This window comes from Delphinapterus leucas, chromosome 1, assembly GCF_059928025.1.
Source record: "Delphinapterus leucas isolate spDelLeu-1000000601 "Yukka" chromosome 1, BTC_Dleu_Yukka2, whole genome shotgun sequence".
Classification (NCBI taxonomy): domain Eukaryota; kingdom Metazoa; phylum Chordata; class Mammalia; order Artiodactyla; family Monodontidae; genus Delphinapterus; species Delphinapterus leucas.
This window is the reverse complement of record NC_143129.1, coordinates 137076829-137097932: the sequence shown is the minus strand read 5'-3', so window position 1 is coordinate 137097932 and position 21104 is coordinate 137076829. Positions and strand designations below refer to the sequence as shown.

The window sequence follows — 21104 nt, the reverse complement described above, 5'->3', positions numbered from 1 at the left end:
TTTCAGTTGGTCTAACTGGGAGCAGTACTTGCTGGAGTTAATCGTTTGGTTTTCCGGAAGGAGCTCATAATAGAGGATTCCCTTCCAATCCCACCATACACACAACATCACCTTCTTTGGATGAAGACCAGCCTTTGCTGTGGTTGGTAGTGGTTTATTTCTCTTGTCCCATGATCTCTTCCGTTCCACATTATTGTACAGTATCCACTTTTCATTGCCCATCACAATTTGTTTTAAATACGGAACATTTCCATTACGTTTCAGTAGAGAAGCACATGCAGAAATACAGTCAAGAAGGTTGTTTTTCACTTAACTTATGTGGAACCCAAACATCAAAGCAATGAACATAACAAAACCGGTGCAAATGATTTTCAACGCTTGATTTGGATGTTTTGCCTATGTTGGCTGTCTCCCGTGTGGTATAAGGTTAATTGTTCTCAATTAATGTCTCGATTTGATCACTACCAACTTCAACTGGTCTACCCGACAGTGCAGCATCGTCCAGTGAGAAATCTCCAGCACAAAACTTCGCAAACTACTTTTGACATGTTCGATCAGTCACAGCACCTTCTCCATACACTGCACAAGTCTTTTTATGCATTTCAGCTGCATTTTTACCTTTCTTGAAATAATAAAGCATAATATGCCAAAATGTTGCTTTTTCTTCCATCTTCAATATTAAAATGGCTACACAAAAATTCACCAATTTTGTAAGTCTTTTTTTAAATGCACACTGATATGACAGCTATCACATACAATCTAACAAAATTGTTTTGAATGAAGTTAAAGACAACTAAGCACTACTAGAGCCATCTTATGGAAAAAAATGAACAAACCTTTCTTTTGGTCAACCCAATATTTAATTCTGGTTGACCTTAGAAAACCACATAATCTATTGGTCTTACAGTGGGCACACGGAAAAGAGGAGGCTAGAACATAGAGACATAGACTATAACAGAGAAAAAGGATGAAATATATTTTAATGTATGGGATTTTGTGATAATATACAAATATGACTTAGATAGATTATCTGAAGCAAAAAGATATACTAACAAATAATTACAATGACAAATAATAAGGAATATATAATCATATGTTAGCTTATACAGAGTACCATGGGAATGCAGCATTAACACCACCTGCAGATGTGGAGGAAGGCTTCACAGAGAAGGCATTCTTTTTTAATCGATCACTGTTTCCAAAAAAAACTAAAATACAATTTGGGAAATGTATACTTAATTCATTAATTTTTCCTCAACTTTAATGATGAATTTATCAGTCAAAAGAATTTGGTATTTACCTGTAAATCTCTTTAAAAATCATGATAAATTAAAATGAGCTTTTAAAAACAGGTAGATCTCATAACACTGAAAGTGCAGTTTATAATACAGCAAAATTAAATACAATAACCATTTTAAATGACCTATTAAATTCTTTGTTCATTTCTTTGACTTCATTTAGCATTGATCTAACTCAATGTGGAAGGTTACATTCATACAAGTTTAAACAGCTTAATGATTAACTATATTCACCTGCCAACCTTACTGTTTATGTGGCAAATAGTGTTATATAGAGAGTTCAGAAGTCTAGGTATGCTTGCAGGAAAAAAAACGAATTCCAAATCGTTTTAAAGTGAATAATTAGGATAAAAATGTACACTATTAAGCTCCTTCTTTTTATTGCTCCTCTAGTTATTTCTTCCAGAATTGACCAAGATTATTCATCATTTGATTCTGTATCTCCAGAGCCAAAATCAAGATTTGCTATGTTAGATGATGTAAAAATTTTAGCCAATGGCCTACTTCAGTTAGGACATGGTCTTAAAGACTTTGTTCATAAGACTAAGGGCCAAATTAATGACATATTTCAAAAACTCAACATATTTGATCAGTCTTTTTATGACTTATCACTGCAAACCAATGAAATCAAAGAAGAAGAAAAGGAACTTAGAAGAACTACATCCAGACTGCAAGTCAAAAATGAAGAAGTAAAGAACATGTCACTTGAACTCAACTCAAAACTTGAAAGTCTCCTTGAAGAAAAAATTCTACTTCAACAAAAAGTGAGATACCTGGAGGACCAATTAACCAATTTAATTAAAAATCAACCTGAAATTCAGGAACACCCGGAAATAACTTCACTCAAAGTAAGTATAAAACAAAGAGGGTTCATGATTATGTTTTCAATGTGGATCTTTTTAAAAAAATATTTTAAAACATGCTAGTTGAAATACTTTGTTGAACTGTTGAAACACTGTATTTTTCTCATGAAAAAAAGACTCCAGGAAATAAATTTTCCCATTATAATTTCAAGTTGGTTTTTGTTTCCCTAATATTATTTATGAAAATAACTAAACTTTGCATTTCAGATGAAAATTACAAGACAGTTAAGCAATGAAATTTAGAACACTAAATTATTATACTATTGCAAATTACTGGAGGCAAGTAAAAAGCTAAAGGAATATAACTTGTGTAACTATTCTCCCATCTTTAAAATGTATAAAAGTAATACAGTTAATGGAAAAGATATTAAAATACTGTTTTTTTTCATTTAATTGAAGTAGTTTAAAGTTCAAGAAATCAGCTTTTAGAGATGGTACATTTTAAATAAAACACAAAAACTCAAGTATGTACTATGTGAAAGAAGAATACAAGGGGAAAAGGTTTACCAATATCATTTTTCTAATCCAGTATTAGTTTAAAAAATTAGATTGTGATAGTGTTATAGGAAATAAAAAAGTCTAATTTAACAAAAAAGAAAGAAACTTCTAACCAACCTATAATTTATGTCCAGACTTTTGTAGAACAGCAAGATAATAGCATCAAAGATCTTCTTCAGATCGTGGAAGAACAATACAGACAATTAAATCAACAGCACAGTCAAATAAAAGAAATTGAAAATCAGGTAAGTCAATATTTTAATAGTATGTCCAATCTTTTACATAAAATTTAGGTTTATGAAAACACTGGACCCTAAAATTATTTAAAATAATTATAGTTGGATAGTGAATAAAAGGATCACCTCAGGATGATCATTAGATTTGCAGGCTCTGAAGCTAATACACTACCTGGGGTTGAATTTTGGCTCCAAAACTTTTGTGTGACCTTGAATAAATTACTTAACCCCTTCTCAGTTTCCTAATGTACTCTATGTAGATAATAAAAGAATCTGTCTTACAGGACTGTTGTGAAAAAAAAAGAATTAATTCATGCCAAGTACATCCTCGATATAGCAGCCAAAGAGATTCAGTTAAAATTTAAATTAGACTCTCTCTCTCTTTGTTCAACACCGCACAATGGCTTCTGGTCTCTCTCGTATTGGCCCATAAGACCCAGATGACTCTTAATCATCTCACTGACTTCATCTCCTGTACTCTAGTCATACTGGCCTTTTTACTGTTACACAAACACATCAAACAGGCTGCTATCTCAGGGTCTTTGCCCTTGTTGCTCTCTGTCTGGAATGCTCTTCACCCTGGTATCTGCATGGGCCCACTCTTACTCACTCTAGGTCTTTCTCAAATACAAATTTCTCAAAGAAGCCTTCCCAGATAACTTAATCATAAATTATAATCCCCCAGGTGCCACCTATTCTTTTGCTTCTTACCTATTTGGCCTCTTGCCTTACCTCCCAATCCACCTTATACTCTAGACAAACTGGAATATTCGCAGTCATGTGTCAGAGCTGGGTCAGAACACAGATGGGCTAACTCCTAGGTCAGTGACCTGTCCTCTACACCATGATCCCATATTCATGTTTAATTCCATTCAATGTGGATATTTATGTACATTCTAATAAACGAACTAGACAAAAACGCAACAAGAAAAAAAAAAAAAAGAAAGAAATTATAATCCCCTACACCCATGCTTGAAACCTGCTACCTCCTTCATTACTCTCTTTTCTTCCTTAACACTTATCCCTATTTAACATAATACATATTTGAGTTATTTATCTTGTCTGTCCCTGCACTAGAATGTAAGCTCCATAAGTACAGAAAGTTTCTTCTATTTTTTAAAATTGCTATAGCTCCAAAATATAGAACTCTGTCTGACACATAGTAGGCACTTAATAAATACATGTTAATAAACGTAATGTCACATTTAGCACAAAGAAGTCAATAAAAACTTACTATGATTAATATTATTAGAAGCTATATGTCTAATAATTAAAGTTTAATACCCAACAATATAATTAATCTACAATGTAAATAACTGGCTAGGTGAGCAAGGTAGGTACGTGTTTGGAATAAAGCTATGCCAAAATCTAAGATTTCCAATAAACAGTACTATAGTTCAAAAATATTAATTAGTAATAATACTACTAAACAGCTGTTCAAGAGAGTTTCAAAAATAATACAGACCTGAAGAAACTGGTATAAAAAAAAAACAGATGCCAAGAACTATAAAACAAATATTACCAATTTCCACCAAACAAACACATTATGTTTCAGTAATTTTATGACTCATAATTTTAGTAGGTTATTTTTGCTAACTGTCTGAAAAGGGGTTTTTGCCAGCTAGTTTTGATTTCCATAATTTCCTTCTTACTATATGTTATTTTTCTAATTCTTTTCCTGTATCTTTTATTATGAGTAAATGAACCTGCTCACAAAAGCAAAATGTCACTATTATAAAATAATATACATCCTGTCTAATAATAAAATGTACGAAGAATTCAACAATGAATTCTAAGTTGGAAGAAGCCTTAAATCATCTGACCCAACGTATTCAAATTTAAATTAAGAAACCAAAACTGTAAAGTTAAGTTACTATAAGATCACAGTTACTTAGTAGAAAAGACTAACATCCAGTAAGTGAACTTTACAATGGATCTTTATGTATTATATCCTAGGAAATGCCATTTATGCTGACTTCAAAAAACTAACACTAATAACACATTACGTACTCTGCTCTTCTCAACCCATCAATAAGAAAAGCTATCGGTCAATAAACTGCAAACCCAGCACAACAGACAATGAAATATTGAATATATTGAAAGTACACAAATAAAACTGCCTATTTGTTACCTTTACAGATATGATTACATGTCAAAAACTATCAAGAAAGCAGCCTTGTTCAAATTATGTGCTAGGTCTTAAGACCTACAACTGAGAATTATGAAATTTAAAATCTGCCTGTGTCACTGAACAGAATATATATTACATTCATATAAATAAATAGAACATATTAAAATATTCTAAGTAAAGTCTCTGCCTTTGATCTTACTGTTTTTTGATCAATTTCTGTTTTTTGCCTTGTCTTTCTCTATTTTTTTGAACTCTTTATGTGCCTGATTAAATATTTTGAGAACAGCAAGTCTGTATAATATGTATAGCATTGTTTATCCCTCTTAACATCGAAAACAATAACATATTATGAACTCAGATTTCCCCTAACTGTATATTCAGTACCATTTTTAAAAGTAGATTTATATTCTTTTATCAGTTAAGAAGAACTGGTGTTCAAGAATCCACAGAAAATTCTCTTTCTTCTAAACCAAGAGCACCAAGAACTACTCCCTCTCTTCACTTGAATGAAACAAAAAATGTAGAACATGATGGTAAGATAATTTGGTGGGTTTCCTTCTTGAAACTAATATCGTCAAATTTTTCTTCTTTGACATTTCCATCAAAAATCTCTATTCTCAGGGCCTGTTCTAGACTAACTAAAAGAGAATAAAGAGATAAATCCAACAAATATAATATGTCAACCTAAATTGGATCCTGGTGATTTTTTTAAACCCTATAAAACATTCTTAAGACAATCAGGGAAATATAAATATAGACTTGATATTAGATAATATAAAATTATTATTAATTTTCCTAGATGTAATGATGGTATTATAGTTACGTAAGAGAATAATCTCATGTTTAAGAGATGGATGCCAAAATATCTAAGGGGTTAAGGGGCATGATGTTTGCAAATTCCTTTCAAATAGCACAGCAGAATACATATTTGTATGTATTTGTGTTTATAAAGCAAATATGGCAAAATGTTAACAACTGTTGAATACAGATGAAAAGATTATGGCATTCTCTTCAATGTTTCTACTTTCCATAAGAAAAACAAAAAAGAGGGGGAACAAAGTCTCCATTCCTACCCAAGCTTTAAAAAAATGATATAGTTTGAAAACACATTTATTTTTAATGTAATTCATAAAGGAAAAAAGTTCTCTGTTAGTTTCCTCTATGTACGTTCACTCTTTCCTCATGTATCTGTTGACTACCTGCTATGCACCAAGCACTATACTAACATCTCATATGTGGTATTTTATTTATGTCTTTCCTAGATCTAAGGGAAAAAAGTGTTTAAAATTCTAATTTTGTCACTTTTCTTAAAAATATCAGTTTGGTAATAACTATTTTGATATTCTTTGTATAACATGCCATCTAATAAAAATGCTTTAGCATAAAGTACCTTTTCAATAACACATTACTGAAAAAGACTGAAGGCTACAGTCACCACAATTCCATAAAATGTCAAGTAAAATCTCAAGCTCTAAAGATATCATTCTTTATTACTGTATCTTACGTAATAACATTTTGTTGATTCTAGACATTCCTGCTGATTGTACCATCATTTATAATAGAGGTGAACATACAAGTGGCATCTATTCCATTAGACCCAGCAACTCTCAAGTTTTCAACGTCTACTGTGATGTTACATCAGGTAAAACGAGCCTAAGAGAAACTAGACAGTAGCTAGCTCAGGTTACTCACTACCTATTAGTAAGGCTAATCCTGTTATTTTTGTTCTGAATACATATAAAATGAAATATATATAACACAAGTAGTTATACAGATCTAGTACTTATATTTGTCTTGTTTATGTATTTAATCAGGCATTTACTCAATATTCTCCATCTTTTTCTATAAAATAATCTAAAATGACCTTTGTCAATAAGTTTATTAAGACAAATTCATTAGTTGCCCTTCACTTAACTTCTTGGGCTCATAATAAATAATAAAATGTTATTACCATAACAACATTAATAACTACCTTGTACAGCCACCAATTAAAACCAAACAAAAAACCGCATTTTGTTACAACTATCAGCATCAGTCTACTGAAAATAAACAATCTGTTCATTATATTCAGGTAGTTCATGGACATTAATTCAACACCGAATAGATGGATCACAAAACTTCAATGAAACTTGGGAAAACTACAAATATGGTTTTGGGAGGCTTGATGGTAAGCTGACTTCATTCACTGGTTAACTTAAAAATATTTATTAAGAGCCTATTACAGACTGGGCATTAGAAATACAATGAATGAGGAACACTCCCAGCCTTCATATAAATTATTAACAAATAACTACACATTTGTAAGTACTGAACTTATTACAAGTGTCTTTATTTGAATTATACTTTTCACAATTACATGTCTGTTCTATGTATACTTATCACAATTTAATTGGATGGCTTCTAATTATCATAATTATAATTATCAAAGATAAATTTGATTAAGGGCTAAGTGCTTCAAATAAGTGCTAAATGCTATGAATGGGCTACAAAGAAAACCATCCTTATCACTGGTCATTCTACTTTCTTATTAACATTTTAGATATTAACTATTTGGAAGTTGGAAGGCACAAGGAAGCTGTCAGATGTACAGTACAAAATGTTTAGATTTCAATTATTTAAATATGATAAATGTATACTATACAATGTGTGGTTTAAAATAAATTTAGTTTAGTTCAATGAAAATTGTTATATTTTGACCACAAAATAAGGTAAAAAACAAAATAAGCAAAATAAAAATAAATGACAGGTTTAAAATCCAAAAAGCATATTATAAAAATCCATGAGTGATGTACATGTATTCATTAATAAAGTGGATAACATCCATTATTATATCGAATTTTTAAACATTCAGTACTACTTGATCATTTAAACAATTCTGTATTCAAACTACCAGTTAAATCCCTAACTAAAAGGTAGGATCAGTGATATGTTTTGTAGCTCCAAATCTTCTTCTGAGAGAATCTAGAGTACTCACTTATTTCTACAAGAAAGTAAGCCATTTGTATTTTGCAATTCTTAAAATGAAATCTACAAATTCAACAGCAGTAAGGAAATTTTGACTTTTTTTCCTTAAATGCTTTAATAAAAGGGATAATTAGAGAGTAATTGTGATAATCAGAGATATCTATTTGTATTTACAATATGTTATATTTTTAATTCCAAATAAAAATTTTTAATTATAGAGAAGTTATTAAAAATTATGTTTTAATTTAAAATGTTTTTTTAATTTATTTCCTTCTTTTTCTACAAAGAAAACGTATATATCAAGCAAATATCAAAGGCCAAGATTATATTTGAGGAAAATTACATTATTATACAAGTCTCTGGAAATACTTAACAAATCTCTTGATAGTATATTCATATTAATAAACAGCTGACAGTAAATCCAGTACATATAAGGACCCAGAAGTTAGATAATATTTTACCAATGACTAGCCCTAAAAGTACTTATCATAGTCTAACACGTTTCACCTGTGAAATATGCCTGATAATATCCATTTTAGAAAGGATAATCAGACTTTAGGTAGGCCTATTACTATTTTAACACTTGTTGTATTTTAACACCTATTACTATTTTAACATAACTATCTTGAATAAAATTGTTTTAAAAAGAAATATTTTACGAGACTCTAAAATAACCAAGGGATTCAAGACTAAAACATCTAATCTACTTACACCAAAGAAAAAAAGAACACTCTCAAAAAAAATAGTTGCTGCCTAATCTGCAGTTAACAATCCACAGATTTTTACAACTTTTCTTTTCAGGAGAATTTTGGTTGGGTCTAGAGAAGATATACTCCCTAGTAAAGCAATCTAAATATATCTTACGAATTGAGCTAGAAGATTGGAAAGACAACAAGCATTATATTGAATATTCTTTTCACCTGGGAGATCATGAAACCAACTATACACTACATCTAGTTGAGATTGCTGGCAATGTCCCCAACGCACTCCCGGAACACAAAGATTTGATGTTTTCTACTTGGGATCACAAAGCAAAAGGACACTTCAATTGTCCAGAAAGTAATTCAGGTAACCTGTTCCTAATATAAATACTTTATTTTCAAAGTTTCAAAATATCTTCCCAAAGTAATAGCTAATATCTTTCAATGTCAGACAATTCTTTAAAATCTGAATCCAATATAAACATTTTCTCTATAGGTAAACGTCTCAACGTAAGTGTTAACTTGATTCTAGTTTGAGTACGTATTTTACCTCTAACCTTTCTCAGATATTTTATTTTTGGTCAGGTATATGAGACTTGTATAAATTATTTTAAATTGGAATATATGTATACAACACTGTTATATTTATAAGAAATGAAGATATACTCACTGGAGAAATATAATAACAGTAACTACGTATGAGTTTGTATCTATTAAACTGCGTATCTATCCTTTTTAGGAGGTTGGTGGTGCCATGATGTATGTGGGGAAAACAACCTAAATGGTAAATATAACAAGCCAAAAGCAAAGACTAAGCCAGAGAGGAGAAGAGGAATATGCTGGAAGTCTCAAAATGGAAGGTTATACTCTATCAAATCAACCAAAATGTTGATCCGCCCAACAGATTCAGAAAATTCTGAATGAACTGAGGCAATTTAAAAAGCCAATAAATTAAACATTAAACTCATCCGAAATTACTGTGGTTTAAAAATCTGGTATTAAATCCCTAATAGAAGGCTTTAGAAATAAATTCTTTATATTAAAGCCACTACCAACTTAATATTAAACATATCATCACATCACCTCAAAGAACACCATTTACCTTTCTCAATCAAAATTCTTATGATCATTTATTCATATATTTTGTGATGTGCGAATCAATTTTAGATGGTCACAATCTGAATTGTAACCAATGGGTGAATTTTCAAATAACCTTTCTAAATAAAAAACTTACAAAGAGACTTTTATTTTCAAAGTCATCATGTGAGCTAATTTTACAACTTCCTCAGTTTAAAAACTACTTTTCTTGCTAAAATTCTAAACTTGAATAACTATAAAGGACTAATAACTGTACATTTCTTAAATGCTGTAATATTAATTTCAAAACTAAAATTCAGTCAGTTCAGAGTACATGTGAAAATCGATAATATGAATCTTAAAACTGATACTTCATTTTGCTACAAAATAATTTGGAGTAAATGTTTGGTATGCTTTGTTTATGAAGCCAAATGAAGCAGGATGAAATACTGTACTGAAATAGATTCACAGTCTTATATACAGTAGATCATAACTGCTAAGTCATATTGACTTTAAATATCAAGTACTGCTGTAGCTTAACTTGTTTGTTAACTTATCTGTACTGTATACATATTTTAACACTTAATATTGTGAAAACAAATAATTTTAAAGGGATCTTGTCAGAATACAATAAGAATGAATGTATTGGTGGCATCAAGTTAAAGTTTTATCATTTATTCCCCCTGAACACAGTGTGAGTCTAATACTTATGTGTAGGTTTTCAAGCAATTAAGAATCATAACAAGTAACTAAATGTTTAAATAGTCTGAGAGATGTTCATGTATGTTTCCAAATTCAATAAAGACTCAGTCCCCTAAATTATAGAAATTTTAATCCTTGTAGCTTTTTTTTTTTGGCTGTGCCAAAGCATGCGGAATCTTAGTTCCCCGACCAGGCATCAAACCCGTGCCCTCTGCAGTGGAGGCATGGAGTCAGGGAAGTCCAATTCTTGCAGTTTTTATTGACATCCAATAGAAGTATGATTATGTTATTTCTAATTTAAATAATTTAAATTCTAAATCCTCAAGAATTATTAGAGGATATTTTGACCATAGTATCACTTGTCAGTATTTATTTTTAAATACGTTTTTAAAGAAACTACCAAGGAGAAATAAAGTCTTGAATTAAATCCAAATTTTAAAGGTTAGTGCCCAAGCTATACAGTGACTCACATTAGTCAATAAATATTCAGCATTCTGTATGTTAAATTATCCAATATATGTTTTTACTGTATGATACATGCAAATATGGATGATCTATGTGGATCCTACATAAATATTTTGTTCCAAAAAATACAAAAGAATAAAGGCAAGAGTAGGTTTTCTTTTTTTCAGAACCACATTCAAGCTGTCCAAATTGACTTTTTAGAGCGAGAATGCCAAAATGGCTTAAAATAGGAAGCTTTCAAATGCAAAATAATGCATTATTTAATATACCAATTTTTGTCTCTGTTTTCCAATTTTTTATAATTCTCACACAATATGTTTCATTTTGTTCCATTTAGGAACATTAAGTGAGTTTTTTTCTGTATATAAAGCTCAGATTGAGAGAGAATTCTGGTAGAGAAAGAAAAAGGATTTTTTTTCTTTATGGTTCACAAAATTGTGTCCTTCTGTCCTCACTAGTTTGCCAAAAGTGTTCTAATTGTACCACTAACACAACTGTCAAATCTAGTGACCTCTTAGACCACATTCCCTTTGGTTTCTCTACTACTTACTAATAACAATATTCTTTTCTCAAACTTGACCTTCAGTTTGCTTCCACAATACTACTATACTCTCCAAGGATTATCTCCAACTTGAACCCATCTTTAAAGCCCTAATCCATCCTAGTCTTAAGCATTGTGGACCAATGGACAATATTCAGTCATCTCTTCTACTCTGGCCCTCAGAAATTCTATCTACTCTCATGGACTCATCTTTTTCCATGAATAAAGTTCCCAAATCTACATATTACTCCCAGATCTCTCTCCAGTTCCCCTTCTTCCATTGCCTACCTGCCATTTCTCCTTTTGATATCCTATAGCCTCTTCAAACTCAATTTATCAAATAACAAATTCATCAATACCTTACAGCCTCTGCTGGTTCTCCCTTTTACCTTTTCACACTCTCCTCCTTATTTCTCTCTCTTTTTTTTTACATCTTTATTGGAGTATAATTGCTTTACAATGGTGTGTTAGTTTCTGCTTTATAACAAAGTGAATTAGTTATACATATACATATGTTCCCATATCTCTTCCCTCTTGCGTCTCCCTCCCTCCCACCCTCCCTATCCCATCCCTCCAGCTGGTCACAAAGCACTGAGCTGATCTCCCTGTGCTATGCGGCTGCTTCCCATTAGCTATCTACCTTACGTTTGGTAGTGTATATATGTCCATGCCTTATTTCTTTATATATATTAATGGCACTACCATGCTTCCACTCATAAAAGCTTAGAACCCAGGAGGCATCTTTGCCTTTGCAATTAACTTTGTGTACCACCTCTCCTCTACCATGACTTGCATATCTCATTTAGCTGTGCCCTCACAAGGACGTGTACCCCAATTACAAGAGCATAAGCCTACAAAGCAAAATCCAAATCTCTTCCAGGTGTTCAAGGATTTCTATAATCTGACGCCAAAATACTTCTTTAACCATTTCCTGCCCAACACAAACCCTCAGATCTAATTACAATTATTCACTTTGAAACATCCCCTGTATACTTTCCTAATGCCATTCCATTTTCCTAGAATACCTCTCCACACCTTTCTGCTTGGCTAGATGCTATTTATACTTCAAGGGTAGCACAGAGGATCTCACTTATTCCACAAATATCCTAGTAAATGGAGGTCCTTCCTCTGAAACCTTGCAGCATTACTGTCTGGACCCCTTCAATTGGAGGTCCTTCCTCTGAAACCTTGCAGCATTACTGTCTGGACCCCTTCAATTGGCACTTTACAAGTAAAGACAAGACAGAAAAATAAATCTGGCAAATCATAACACTAAAAATAGTGAAAAATAGTAATAAAACCCCCAACAACACCAAAGATAGTCAATCTACTTGATTTTAGTGAATTCCTACAGAATTTCTATACCAAGAGTTTACTCTGAACTAGTGTGAATTTTACTGAGAGAAAGTATATACATTTCTCATGTAGGAGTTACCTACTGTAGTATAATCTATTTAAATCCTGCCATCCTAGAATCAGCATGTTTTCACGCTTGTATCTTTTCTTCCTAATAACTCATGGAAATCAATTAACTCATTCATTAATCAAAAATGTATTCATTAATCAGTATTTGAGTATCTACTATTTACCTCCTTATAAAACCTATTCCAAATATGTATTGTTACATATTCCACATTCTGTTATAGAATAATCAAATGTCCTTTTGTTTTTCTCCCATAACTAACAACCACAAACATTGCACTTATGCATGTACTACAAAGTGATCAAATGCTGGCCCTTTTATCAAAGTCCAAAGTGTTTTCATGGCAAATCAAATAGGGCAAAATTACTCAATTGGTGTGAAATGAGCAGTTCAAGGTCATGAAAACAGGATTAACAATCCCCCTAATAAGCCTTTATAAAATGAGGTTTCAATGACATTTTAGAAAATATAAAATCAGAGATTCCATCTCAAATATAAAAACTGTTTTCCTAAATTCATATGTTTAATCCCAAGAACAATCATACATCTAAAAAAATGATTACATTTATTTGACAAAGCAATAACCTGTATCTTTAAAGATGTAAGGCTCTGTTTATCTTCAAATAAGCAACTAAGCCTCAGTTTCCATATCCCATATATATGGGAATAATAATAACTTTGTCAAATCTACTTCATGGACCTGTAATTATCAAGTAAGATACTGTATTTGAATGGCTGTATGAACTACAAAGTTCTAAACAAATGTATATACTTGCAAAAACTGGATCTTGGGTATCACTATTCACATCTCTTTAAGTAAATACTCCGTACAAATGCTTCCTAACAGAAAATACTCTAACTCTCAGGACAGGGGAACAAAAGTGCTCTCCTCACATTCTGCTGCTGTTTCTGGAATTTTACTCCTTCCCTTGGAGTCTGACATAACACTCCACCATGTTCAAGCCCCTAGTTAAAAACTCCTGGGTGGCTATGTTAAAATGTTAGACAACAGACCTCTCAAATCAAGAATTTTTGTAGTTAAAATAAACTAGGATCAATTAAATAGTATAAAAGCCAGAGTGCTATATCTAGGGCAAAACCAAAACAGTGGAGTATGGCAATAGTTTGTGACATCTATGAAAACTAAAAATAAAAACAAAGACCAATACTCTCTAAAGCAGAGAACCGAAAACTTGAATGGAAAAAAAAATACTCCTTAATTTTCACTGAAATTTACACTTCCTTAAATTTTGAATGCAGGAAACTAACTATACCAGTATTAGCAATACATGAGACTTTGTCATTAATAGAAATCATACATGACTTTATATCACAACTATTGCAGACATCTTAAAACACTGTTCACGCTTATTACTACCTAGAGAATATGGTAGTTTTTAGACCTGCAGCTAGATCTTGTTATTTAATTCATTAATAAAGAAACATATCACAACTTAAAATCTTGATAATTGTTATTTAATATAATTGATTTCCTTTGTTATCCTATGTATTTCATTTTATACATTCAGAAAGATTATTCCCAAACAAGAATCAAAGGATTCACAAGACTGCCAAATGGTATTAAGAACCCCAACTCTGAAGGGAGACCTACCATCATATGATAACCTGATTTAAGAAACATGAATTACATGGCTCTCATGTCATAATATAAGTAGTATAATCTTCCCTTGGTATCCAAGGGGAGTGGTTTCAGGACCACTGAGGATACCAAAATCCATGGATGCTCAAGTACCTTATATAAAATGGTTAATAACCTATGCACATCCTCCCGCATATTTTAAATCATCTCTAGATTATTTTTAATACTTAATACAATGCAAACACTATGTGAATAGTTGCCAGTGCACAGCAAATTCAAGTTTTACTTTTTAGATCTTTCTGGAATTTATTTTTCCAAATATTTTCAATCTTCAGTTGTTTGAATCTGCAGATGTGGAACCTGCTAATATGAAGGGCCAACTGTACACATTTACTTTGATTGACCAAGCTATTCCTAGAAACAGAATTTTAGGGAAAAAATTCAATCACTATACAATAAACTTATTAAACTACCCAGGAGAAAACTGATACAGGGTAAAATTATAAAGCAATAATAAAACATTTCAAGTGTTATTGGGGCTAATTTTTTTTAAGTTCTTATCTGTTAGAAATACATAACTGAAGGACTGACTGGTGAAATGATATGATGACTAGGCTTCATTTTAAAGTATTACAGAAAAAAAAGGAACGGGTAATAGATGAAATAAGAATGACAATGGAGGTTAATTGTACTATTCTATATACTTTTGTGTATGTTCGTAATTTTCCACTATAAAAAGTTTAAAACTATAATCAGGTTAATGTCACAGATAATATAGGTTTACTAAGGATTACTGAGAGATGAATGGGGGTGTATTACTAACTGCTAACTAAGGTCCGGATCAAAATGAACCACATCCTTTCATTTTGTTTCTCAGTGTCACCAAGTCTGAACCACTGTATTCATTCTTATATTCTTGGTAACAGCATATTTGCTGGATATGGTCTTTCTACGAAATGGAAGAAGAACAAAGATATGAAAGTTCAATAGGTGATTACAACTAAGGCTATTTGGGGGAAAGAAACTAACTCTTAATAGTCTCACCAAGAATATCGTGCTCTACGACATATCTCTTAAAAACTGGATGTCAATAAAACACACGGGCATTTGCTTAATTAGATGTACCATGATCTTTTAACTCAAGTGCAACAGTGGTCATCAAGTACAAATTTGGAACATGAGTAGCATTACACACAATCTACTACCTTTCAAGTGATTTCAGATATTCAACAAAAAAATTTTTTTCCATGAGTAAGAAAGTTTTTTATTTGATTATCTTAATGTAACAACTGCACTAGCATTTCTTCTATGATAGAGTGATAAGTATTTTCTTGATAAAGCAAGCAATTGATATAAATTATCTCCACTTGTTTTGCACAATAAGAAATATGTTATTCAGTTCCCAATTGCTAAAAACTACCATGTAGGGCTTCCCTGGTGGTGAGTGGTTGAGAGTCCGCCTGCCGATGCAGGGGACATGGGTTCGTGCTCCGGTCCGGGAAGATCCCACATGCTGCAGAGCGGCTGGGCCCGTGAGCCATGGCCACTGAGCCTGCGCGTCCGGAGCCTGTGCTCCGCAACGGAAGAGGCCACAACAGTGAGAGGCCCACGTACCGCAAAAAAAAAAAAAAACTATCATGTATCTGTGCATTCTCATTTACCCCTATAGAGGATTTGAACAGATCAAGTCCCTTCTGTGTTAACACTTTAAAAGAATAAGTGAACAACTACATGTGGTGGGGGAAAAAAAGACAGACTTTATTTGAATGTGAAAATCTCTAACTTTAGGTATAGCTTAGTAAAGATTTTTTTTAAAAAAATCTCTTTGAGAAAGAGGGAAGAGATATGGGGACATATGTATAACTGATTCACTTTGTTATAAAGCAGAAACCAACACACCACTGTAAAGCAATTATACTCCAATAAAGATGTTAAAAAAAAAAAATCATGTGCAGAGGAAAACTAAATGGTTCTTTTGAAATAAAATATTACAACGTTAAAAAAAAGAGAGAAATCTCAATAGTATCTTTAAAAGCATATTTTAATGTAAAACATAAAAAATTAAACTAAAAATATATTTTTTTACATACATATCCTTTTAGATAGCTTTTTCTAAATTATTTGATAACTATAAAAATTGGAAGCAATAGGTGTTAAGTAATAGGAGATCTGCCACTTTCAGAATACAGTCCTCCCTACGATTTCTCACTTGTCAAATGTTTGCGTCAATCACGTCCATTCATTCTCCCTCTACTCAGACAATAATTTTTTTAATCTTTTTTATCCCTTGAAACCCTTTAAAGTACACTCAAGTTTACTACTAAAAATAAATACAATGTGCAAATACTTTCTTAAAACTCACACTAAAAATGCTTAAATTCCTGTTTTTTCAGATAGAAATTTGAACCCTACAGTATGTCAGCTCTGTCATCTATAAAACAGGGATAATTGTATTGGCTCTGTGCAGGCTGCTGTGCAGAGTTAAAGAGATAATGGCTATATATAAACTAAAAGGAGTCCTTGTGTCAACTTTACTTTCTTTTTTAAACATCATTCACTGGGAAAATGTACACATATAGATTGCATAATGCCTACTAACACGTATTATCAGAAATCACTGCTTACCTTGAAACATACCTTGAAACATGCCTCAGAAGGTAGAAAGAATTCAAACTGAGCTAGAAGAGTATTATTGTGATCCAATAAAACAATTCAGTCAGCAAATATTTATGGAAATTTATGTAAAATTTTATGATATCTGTGTGTCAGCTGATATCTGCTGAGTATATCTCCTTCTGTCATTCTAAAATTATTTCTACCTATGCTAGATTTTCTAGATAAGTGAAAGGTTTTTTTAAAAATTATAAATTCCTAAAAAATATTAGCTGCCTGAGACTAAAATTTTTTCACAGTTCTAAGTAGAATAAGCAACCTACACGATTTGGTATTCAGGTCTCACTGGACACTGAAGGCCCAAGTAATAATACAAAAAAGGCCACTAGTGACTTTGATAACCTTCCTTTTTAAAATCATTCTCTTAGCCAATTATACCCCAAAAGCCCAGTATCCTTAAGCTTTCAAACCAATCTCTCTCAAGTTGTGTAACGATTGGGTAAATGTAATGTAATAAAGCCAATGATAATAATAATGACTAACTTCTATCAAGCATATAATATGTGCAGGTACTTTCCTACACCCTAATCCAGGAAGATACTAAAGGCTCTCAGTATAATGAGTAAACCAAGAAAGAAAAAAATATATAGGAGATAAGAACTCCATTGCAAAAGAAATGCAAACAGAATTTCTAGGAAAATGGTGAATAGGCTCTAAGATGACAACTGTACAGTAAGCCTAGTGAGCCTAGAAAACTTCCCCTGCTATACTAACTTATAATTTAGTTGCAAAGGGACCAAGGAAGGTGCAAGAGAGGAAATAATTGATAATATGAAGCTTTACAGAGCTGACAAGTATATTTTTTTTCTGGATTTATGCAAGTATATGTATTTTTTTAAGGAGGAGATATCAGAGTTAAATCTTGAAAAAGAATCAAGAAATAGCAGCATGAACATGCTATTTAGAAACAAAGAGTAAAATACCAAAAGAAGGATCAAAAAGAGTTACTAGTGACTGACAATAGAGATTAGACAACGGCATAGGGAAAAGTTGGTAGGAATAAGATGAAGGACCTCTGTTTTTAATTTTAAGCCTGATGGAACTATGTGAACTTTAAGTATATTCATATGATTTGTTTAAAAAATATAAATATGTAAATAAATAACAAAGGTAAGTAGGAAAATGAAAGGAAAGACCCCTCATAGTCCCCAATTCCATTTTTCCTGTCTCTGAAATAATCCAAGCAGAGGAAAGACAGATAAACACAAGTTAGGAATGTTCTAGATGAGATTCCTGTACTAGATAAGAGAGGGTTGATAACCTCTAAATTGTTCAATACAAACCTTGGATCACTTCTTTATTCCATGTCCTTTTAAATAGTTATATATATAATTTATAGGAGAATACTTATATTACCTGTTTCTTTTGAAAAAGCAGTATATATTTTCTTCAGCCTATCTTCCAGGAATTTTACTCACACTATGTGCCAATCACGAGTAATGCTTTGCGCTCTGTACCCTCACAAGAGAAGACAGGTATTATCATCTCACATTTTATTAATAAAACTGAGTGCCAATAAATTGGTAACTTAAAACAAGTTACTTAAACAATAAACAGTGGAGTCAGAAGTCACACCCATATCTGCATGACTCTAAATTCCATTCATACCACTGTACAATGTCTTATTTCTTAACTCACTGAGTAAGTATTTACTGTGTGCTCTCCATGTGCTTGTACACTATTCTACATGCTGGAGATAAAGTGGTAAACAAAACAGACAAGTCCCTGCCCTTTACAGTAATTACATTCTAATGAGAAAGAGAAAAGATGATCATATAACTACATATTACAGTGCCAGATAATGATAAATACAAGGAAGGGTAAAAAGCTAGAGTAGGGAAGCAGCAGATCTTTTTAGTTAGGGTGACAAGAATGTCCTGTAAGCAGATATATGTCTGAATAAGGAATCAAGTCATGTGACTATCTGGGGAAAAACATAATAGGCAAAGAGAAGAAAATAAATCAAAAAATCTTAGGCAGAATTTTGTTTGTTCAAGGATGAACAAAAAGGCCACTGAGGCTAAAATGAGCAAGACAGAGATTAGTAAGATATGTTAGAGAAAGGCAGGAGCCAGATCATATAGTCTTATAGACTACTATAAAAAAATTCATTCTTGTTCTGCTTATAATAGAAGCCACTGGAGGGCTTTAGGCAGAGGAATAAATGATCTGATTTATATGTTTAAAAAATCTCTCTGACTACAACGCTGAGAATTGACTGAGGCAGGGGTAGAAATAAGATCAAATTTTAAAAGGTACACAAAATTCGAGATCAGCAGCTGTCCAATATTCTAGCCTCTAGTCCCATCTGACTATTGACCATTTGAAATGTGGCTCATCTGAACTGAGATGTGCTTTAAGTGTAAAATACGCACCAGACTTTGAAGATTTTTAGCAGGAGTGGAAGAAAAGTAAAAGAATTTTTTACATTTATTACATGTTAAAATACTATTTTAGATATATTGGGTTAAATAACATGATTAATTTCACTTGTTTCTATTTTTTTTTAATGTAGCAACTATAAATTTTACATTACAAATGTGGTTCCCATTATATTTCTATTTGACAGTGCTGATCTGGATGGTAACTTGACTAGAATTTTAAAGGTGGAGGAGGTACAAAGTATTGGATTTGGGATTCATTTTGAAGCAGAGCCTACAAAACTTCGTGGAGGAGTAAATGTGAGGAACAACAAAAGGAGAGAAATCATTTTGATTCCAAAACTTTTGGCCTCAGAAACTGGGTAAACGGTGGTGAAATACATTAAGATGGGGAAGTCTAGGCAGAAACTTATGTCTGAGCGGCCCTGTTGGGTATCCCAGTAGACATGTCAAGTCATGGTCTCAGCATTCACAAATAAAGGAAGCCTCATTTATAAAGAGTATATCTAAATGGTACCCCTGGAGTTATGCAGGTTCGGCCTAAAAGCCTATCCAATAACCTTGTGTCAAGTATTCTCTGAGCAATGTAGAATCACCAAATATTGTTTATTGTTAGAACATAGTGCAGGCACATACATATGATTCATGTGTAATGCTAGATTCTGCTAATAAGAACACATGAGAAAATACAGTAACCAGGAGTTCAAATGTTTTAACCTAACAACCCACAATTCAAACGCTAGCTCCAACACAGTAAAGTATAACCTCTTTATCCCTCAGTTTACTCACTTCTAAAATGAAGGTAATACCTACTTCAAGCTATGAACATTAAATAAGATAATGTATGTAAGGTAACTAACATTATACCTCTTGCACAGCAATAGCTTAATACATTACAGCTATTAATAAAATCATGAAGAAATGGAATAACAAAGCTACAAAAGATTTTTGAAGAGTTTCATTCTCTATTAATATTAGAATATATAGTATCTTATTTCGGAATTCTCCAAAATTAAAATGTGCTACCTGTAAGTAGTGTTTGGAACATAGACATCCCTTGCAGGAAACTCCAAAATTTCTCTGGTAGGTCTAACTCTACTGTCAGGGTAAAGCTTCACTTGAAGCAGCTCTGGTGTTAGGCAATAATGGGGATTTTCAGGTGCAGGAGAAATGTCTATCTTCAGCTGAGCTGCATATAAAAATACATTATAAAAACAACGTAAACATAATAAATAACAACTTCACACTATTAGTATTTTTGGAAGGATTTAGATCCTATTTTTGCAAGAAGTCTGGGAAGAAAACAAAATTGCTATCATCTCAGACCTCTGAATTATTTCATCTTATCAAGTCTCAAACTTACAAATTACTAATACAGACATAAAGACATAAAATAATAAATGCTTACTGAATGAATGAATGGAAAGGAAGAAGAGGGGGAAAAAGAAGAAAAAAACCAGAGGGATCTAGTATAGAAACAAGAAAACATTTTGAAGATTAAATGATTTACTTTAAATTTGGTAGATTTCAAAATAGTTTTACTCTGGAATG

The 21104-nt window shown here is 32.1% G+C and overlaps 2 protein-coding genes across 4 annotated transcripts in view; one reads left to right on the top strand and one right to left on the bottom strand.

Moving 5' to 3' along the window:
* The window catches only part of DOCK7 (dedicator of cytokinesis 7), a 212821-nt gene that overhangs the window by 132394 nt on the left and 59323 nt on the right, over positions 1 to 21104 (bottom strand). For all 3 annotated transcript variants that reach the window (XM_022581248.3, XM_022581251.3, XM_089921600.1), the window contains exon 14: positions 20580 to 20742. In XM_022581248.3, the coding sequence (XP_022436956.2) occupies positions 20580 to 20742 (163 nt within the window). The remainder of the gene's footprint in view (positions 1 to 20579; positions 20743 to 21104) is intronic.
* Positions 1577 to 10488, top strand: ANGPTL3 (angiopoietin like 3). The gene is given in 8 exon segments (XM_022581256.3): positions 1577 to 2146; positions 2794 to 2904; positions 5445 to 5559; positions 6555 to 6668; positions 7098 to 7193; positions 8792 to 9058; positions 9431 to 9612; positions 9614 to 10488. Coding segments are annotated over 8 exon segments (1413 nt in total). The 5' UTR covers positions 1577 to 1651; the 3' UTR covers positions 9647 to 10488.